This window comes from Entelurus aequoreus, linkage group LG04 (genome assembly GCF_033978785.1).
Source record: "Entelurus aequoreus isolate RoL-2023_Sb linkage group LG04, RoL_Eaeq_v1.1, whole genome shotgun sequence".
Taxonomy (NCBI): Eukaryota; Metazoa; Chordata; class Actinopteri; order Syngnathiformes; family Syngnathidae; genus Entelurus; species Entelurus aequoreus.
Window position 1 is genome coordinate 14,643,957 of NC_084734.1, and position 6,000 is coordinate 14,649,956.

General features: G+C 37.5%; 1 protein-coding gene across 2 annotated transcripts in view; it reads right to left on the reverse strand.

Moving 5' to 3' along the window:
• kdrl (kinase insert domain receptor like) overlaps positions 1–6,000 on the reverse strand; it is a 234,004-nt gene that overhangs the window by 90,036 nt on the left and 137,968 nt on the right. For both annotated transcript variants that reach the window (XM_062044282.1, XM_062044281.1), the window contains 3 exons: positions 4,665–4,793; positions 1,640–1,746; positions 1,308–1,437 (listed from right to left, as the gene is read on the reverse strand). In XM_062044282.1, the coding sequence (XP_061900266.1) occupies positions 1,308–1,437; positions 1,640–1,746; positions 4,665–4,793 (366 nt within the window). The remainder of the gene's footprint in view (positions 1–1,307; positions 1,438–1,639; positions 1,747–4,664; positions 4,794–6,000) is intronic.

The following is a 6,000-nucleotide window of genomic DNA, read 5'->3' on the forward strand; positions in this document are numbered from 1 at the left end:
TTTAAATTCCTTCCTCTTCTTTCCTGACAATTTAAATCAATGTTCAAGTAAATTTATTTTTTTTAATGTAAAGAATAATAAATACATTTTAATTTAATTCTTCATTTTAGCTTCTGTTTTTTCGACAAAGAATATTTGTGAAATATTTCTTCACACTCATTATGATTAAAATTCAAAAAAATTATTCTGGCAAATTTAGAAAATCTGTAGAATCAAATTTATATCTTATTTCAAACTCTTTTGAATTTCTTTTGAAATTTTTGTTCTGGAAAATCTAGAAGAAATAATGATTTGTCTTTGTTAGAAATATAGCTTGGTCCAATTTGTTATATATTCTAACAAAGTGCAGATTGGATTTTAACCTTTTTAAAACATGTCATCAAAATTCTAAAATTAATCTTAATCAGGAAAAATTACTAATGATGTTTCTTAAATTCTTTTTAAAAATTTTTTCAAAAAGATTCGAATTAGCTAGATTTTCTCTTTTTTTCGGTTGAATTTGGAATTTTAAAGAGTCAAAATTGAAGATAAACTATGTTTCAAAATTCAATTGTAATTTTTTTCGTGTTTTCTCCTCTTTTAAACCGTCCAATTAAGTGTAAATATCATTAATTATTAATAATAACAGAGTTAAAGGTAAATTGAGCAAATTGGCTATTTCTGGCAATTTTTTTAAGTGTGTATCTAATTGGTAGCCCTTCGCATTAATCAGTACCCAAGAAGTAGCTCTTGGTTTCAAAAAGGTTGGTGACTCCTGAGCTAGAATAATACGCTACTTTTTATTTAAATGGCAACGGCGGAGGATGCATGTACATGTACGAGCCAGTCTGCCCCGCAACAGGAGGATAGAGATAAAGAAGGTAAATCTTTATATGCGGTCCTCTCCAAGGTTTCTCATAGTCATTCACATCGACGTCCCATTGGGGTTGTGAGTTTTTCCTTGCCCATATGTGGGCTCTGTACCGCGGATGTCGTTGTGGCTTGTGCAGCCCTTTGAGACACTTGTGATTTAGGGCTATATAAATAAATATTGATTGATTGACTGATGAAACATGCAGGGATATATACAGAAAAACAGTCTCAAATAATTAGGAAAAGTTGCTTTGCATAACAGGTCCCCTTTAACTCACGTGACTAATCACAAAAAATATGATATTAATCACGCAACTTATTTTGACGGTACGTGCTTTACCGCGGGTGGTTACTTGAAAGGCGGCTCGGACTGTCACATAGTCTGTGATCAGGTCAATGCAAACGGGCTCTCTGGCAAATTTGGCTTCAAAATAGAAAATTGACAGATTACACACCCAGTCGCAGGCGGTCCCGGGGAAACTCCCACTTGCTGCTGTCATACTGAAGGAGGTCGTTCTGCTCGTCGAGTGGACACTCATCAGGGTCGATGATGATAGACGGACCCATTTTATAGTGTGCCGGTTGCTAGACGGGAGCGTGGGAGGAAGAAGTTAGTTTGCATCTTTTGGTATCCAACCCCAAAATGCAGGGGAACTTTTTGTTTCTCTGTTGAGGTCATATCATAAACCTGAGCTCAACATTCCAAATGTACAAATCAGATATCAAAGGCCCAAATCCCATCCGTATCGTGATTGGACGCACATTTGCAATTTGCATAGCGCCTTACCTTCCTCAGCTTGCGGATGAAGAGGATGAGCATGAGCCAGAGGAAGGTGGCGGCAGCACCCGTGCACACCAGAATGATCACCTCCACGTTGGGCTTTCCTTCCTCCCCTGAGAGAGAGAGAGAGAGAGAGAGAGAGAGAGAGAGAGAGAGAGAGAGAGAGAGAGAGAGAGAGAGAGAGAGAGAGAGAGAGAGAGAGAGAGAGAGAGAGAGGATCAATGTGACTCTGTCATGCTATTTTCCTCAAAAACGTTGTAGAAACTGTTAAAACGGAACCTAAGACTTTACACCAATCTAAATTTAAGACGAGATCTGACCAATCTAAGTCCAAGACTAGATCTGACCAATCTAAATCTAAGACTAAATCTGACCAATCAAAGTCTAAGACTAGATCTGAGCAATTTAAAATCTAAGACTAAATTTGACCAATCTAAGACTAGATGTGACCAATCTAAGTCTAAGACTAGATGTGACCAATCTAAGTCAAAGACTAGATCTGAGCAATTTAAAAGCCAAGACTAGATGTGACCAATCTAATTCTAAGACTAGATGTGACCAATCAAAGTCTAAGACTAGATCTGAGCAATTTAAAATCTAAGACTAAATCTGACCAATCTAAGACTAGATGTGACCAATCTAAGTCTAAGACTAGATGTGACCAATCTAAGTCTAAGACAAGATGTGACCAATCTATGTCTAAGACGAGATCTGACCAATCTAAGTCCAAGACTAGATCTGACCAATCTAAATCTAAGACTAAATCTGACCAATCAAAGTCTAAGACTAGATCTGAGCAATTTAAAATCTAAGACTAAATTTGAACAATCTAAGACTAGATGTGACCAATCTAAGTCTAAGACTAGATGTGACCAATCTAAGTCAAAGACTAGATCTGAGCAATTTAAAAGCCAAGACTAGATGTGACCAATCTAATTCTAAGACTAGATGTGACCAATCAAAGTCTAAGACTAGATCTGAGCAATTTAAAATCTAAGACTAAATCTGACCAATCTAAGACTAGATGTGACCAATCTAAGTCTAAGACTAGATGTGACCAATCTAAGTCTAAGACAAGATGTGACCAATCTAAGTCTAAGACTAGATGTGACCAATCTAAGTCTAAGACTAGATGTGACCAATCTTAGTCTAAGACTAGATGTGACCAATCTAAGTCTAAGACTAGATGTGACCAGTCTAAGTCTAAGACTAGATGTGACCAGTCTAAGTCTAAGACTAGATATGACCAGTCTAAGTCTAAGACTAGATGTGACCAGTCTAAGTCTAAGACCAAATCTGACCGATCTAAGTCTAAGACTAAATCTGACCAATGTAAGTCTAAGACTAGATGTGACCAATCTAAGTCTAAGACTAGATCTGAGCAATTTAAAATCTAAGACTACATATGACCAATCTTAGTCTAAGACTAGATGTGACCAATCTAAGACTAAGACTAGATGTGACCAATCTAAGACTAAGAATAGATCTGACCAATTTAAGTATAATACTAGATGTGACCAGTCTAAGTCTAACACCAAATCTGACCATTCTAAATCTAAGAATAGATGTGACCAATCTAAGTCTAAGATTAGATCTGACCAATCTAAGTCTAAGAGTAAATGTGACCAGTCTAAATCTAAGACTATATATGACCAATCTTAGTCTAAGACTAGATGTGACCAATCTAAATCCAAGACTAGATCTGACCAACCTAAGTATAATACTAGATGTGACCAGTCTAAGTCTAACACCAAATCTGACCAATCTAAGTCTAAGACTCAATGTGACCAATCTAAATCTGAAACTAGATGTGACCAATCCAAGTCCAAGACTAGATGTGACCAATCTAAATCTAAGACTACATATGACCAATCTTAGTCTAAGACTATATGTGACCAATCTAAGACTAAGACTAGATGTGACCAATCTAAGACTAAGAATAGATCTGACCAATTTAAGTATAATACTAGATGTGACCAGTCTAAGTCTAACACCAAATATGACCAATCTAAATCTAAGAATAGATGTGACCAATCTAAGTCTAAGATTAGATATGACCAATCTAAGTCTAAAACTAGATCTGACCAATCTAAGTCGAAGACTAGATCTGAGCAATTTAAAATCTAAGACTAGATGTGACCAATCTAATTCTAAGACTAGATGTGACCAATCTTAGTCTAAGACTAGATGTGGCCAATCAAAGTCTAAGACTAGATGTGACCAATCTAAGTCTGAAACTAGATGTGACCAATGTAAGTCTAAGACTAGATGTGACAAACTTAGTCTAAGACTAGATGTGACCAATCAAAGTCTAAGACTAGATGTGACCAATCTTAGTCCAAGACTAGATGTGACCAATTTAAATCTAAGACTAGATGTGACCAATACTAGTCTAAGACTAGATGTGACCAATCCAAGTGTAAGACTAGATCTGACCAATCTAAATCTAAGACTTGATCTGACCAAATATAGGTCTAAAACTAGATGTGACCAATCTAAGTCAAAGACTAGATGTGACCAATCTAAGACTAAGACCAGATGTGACCAATCTTAGTCCAAGACTTGATGTGACCAATTTAAATCTAAGACTAGATGTGACCAATACTAGTCTAAGACTAGATGTGACCAATCTAAGTCTAAGATTAGATGTGACCAATCCAAGTGTAAGACGAGATCTGACCAATTTAAGTCTAAGACTAGATCTGACAATCTAAATCCAAGACTTGATCTGACCAAATATAGGTCTAAAACTAGATGTGACCAATCTAAGTCTAAGACCCGATGTGACCAATCTAAGTCTAAGACCCGATGTGACCAATCTAAGTCTAAGACCCGATGTGACCAATCTAAGTCTAAGACCAGATGTGACCAATCCAAGTCTAAGACTAGATGTGACCAATCTAAGTCTAAGACTAGATGTGACCAATCTAAGTCTAAGACTAGATGTGACCAATCTAAATCTGCCAAGGCAGTTTGTCGATCACGTGACAAAACATCCCCTGGTTGGAAAACCAGACCGGGGCTGACTTACCAAGCACGGTGACGAAGGCGCTGGTTTTGACGAGGCCCTCGGTGTTGGTGGCCACGCACTCGTACAGACCCTCGTCGTCTTTCTTCACCCTTTCAATGACCAGAGCGCCGTTCTGCCACACGTTGATTCCTGCAGGTCCCGAGTGGGAAACATGGCATTCATTAGAACCTTTTTAATCAGGTGTGAACACAGTCAGGTTGAGTTGAGACCAGGTGGTAGTCGGGGGTATTCACTCATTTTTGCTATGGAGCATTGAGAACAGTACAGAGGCGTATGGAGTACAGTACACATTAAGTGAAGGACAGGAACTACAGTCCGGCTTAGAAATATAGTCATGAGTCTAGTCCATAAACAAATACTGCGGCTCGCGATTTTTGAGCGCCGAGTGCGATGTTCTATATATTCAATGGAAAATATAAAATGTTGATGTTGTTTACTTGAGCTATATTGCAGTCTACATGTATCTCTTATGTGTGACGGCCATCATATTGCAGTCTACAGGTATCTCTTATGTGTGACAGCCATCATATTGCAGTCTACATGTATCTCTTATGTGTGACTGCCATCATATTGCAGTCTACAGGTATCTCTTATGTGTGACTGCCATCATATTGCAGTCTACAGGTATCTCTTATGTGTGACGGCCATCACATTGCAGTCTACAGGTATCTCTTATGTGTGACCGCCATCATATTGCAGTCTACAGGTATCTCTTATGTGTGACTGCCATCATATTGCAGTCTACATGTATCTCTTATGTGTGACGGCCATCATATTGCAGTCTACAGGTATCTCTTATGTGTGACGGCCATCATATTGCAGTCTACAGGTATCTCTTATGTGTGACTGCCATCATATTGCAGTCTACAGGTATCTCTTATGTGTGACTGCACACAGCTGTAATAAAAAGTAGGGAACAGTGATATACATGAACCTGTTTTTTTTAAACAAGTGTTGGGGCATTCATTAAAAAAAAAGTCTCCATAATCCAGCAAAGGCATAAAAGTGGTCAGAATCAAGCGTTTCCTAACTTGTAGTTAAAACAGGACTTGTTTCTAAAGAAAAAAAAAACAGTTTAATCTTAAATTCAGCAATAAGTTTGATTTAAAAGACAAGTTCCTATTAATAACAATCTCCAAGTACCATGAGAGTGCACCGTACAGATATAATGCCTTAGACTTAGACTTAGACAAACTTTAATGATCCACAAGGTCTAAGTACCGTACAGAAATAATGCCTTAGACTTAGACTTAGACAAACTTTAATGATCCACAAGGTCTAAGTACCGTACAGATATAATGCCTTAGACTTAGACTTAGACAAACTTTAATGATCC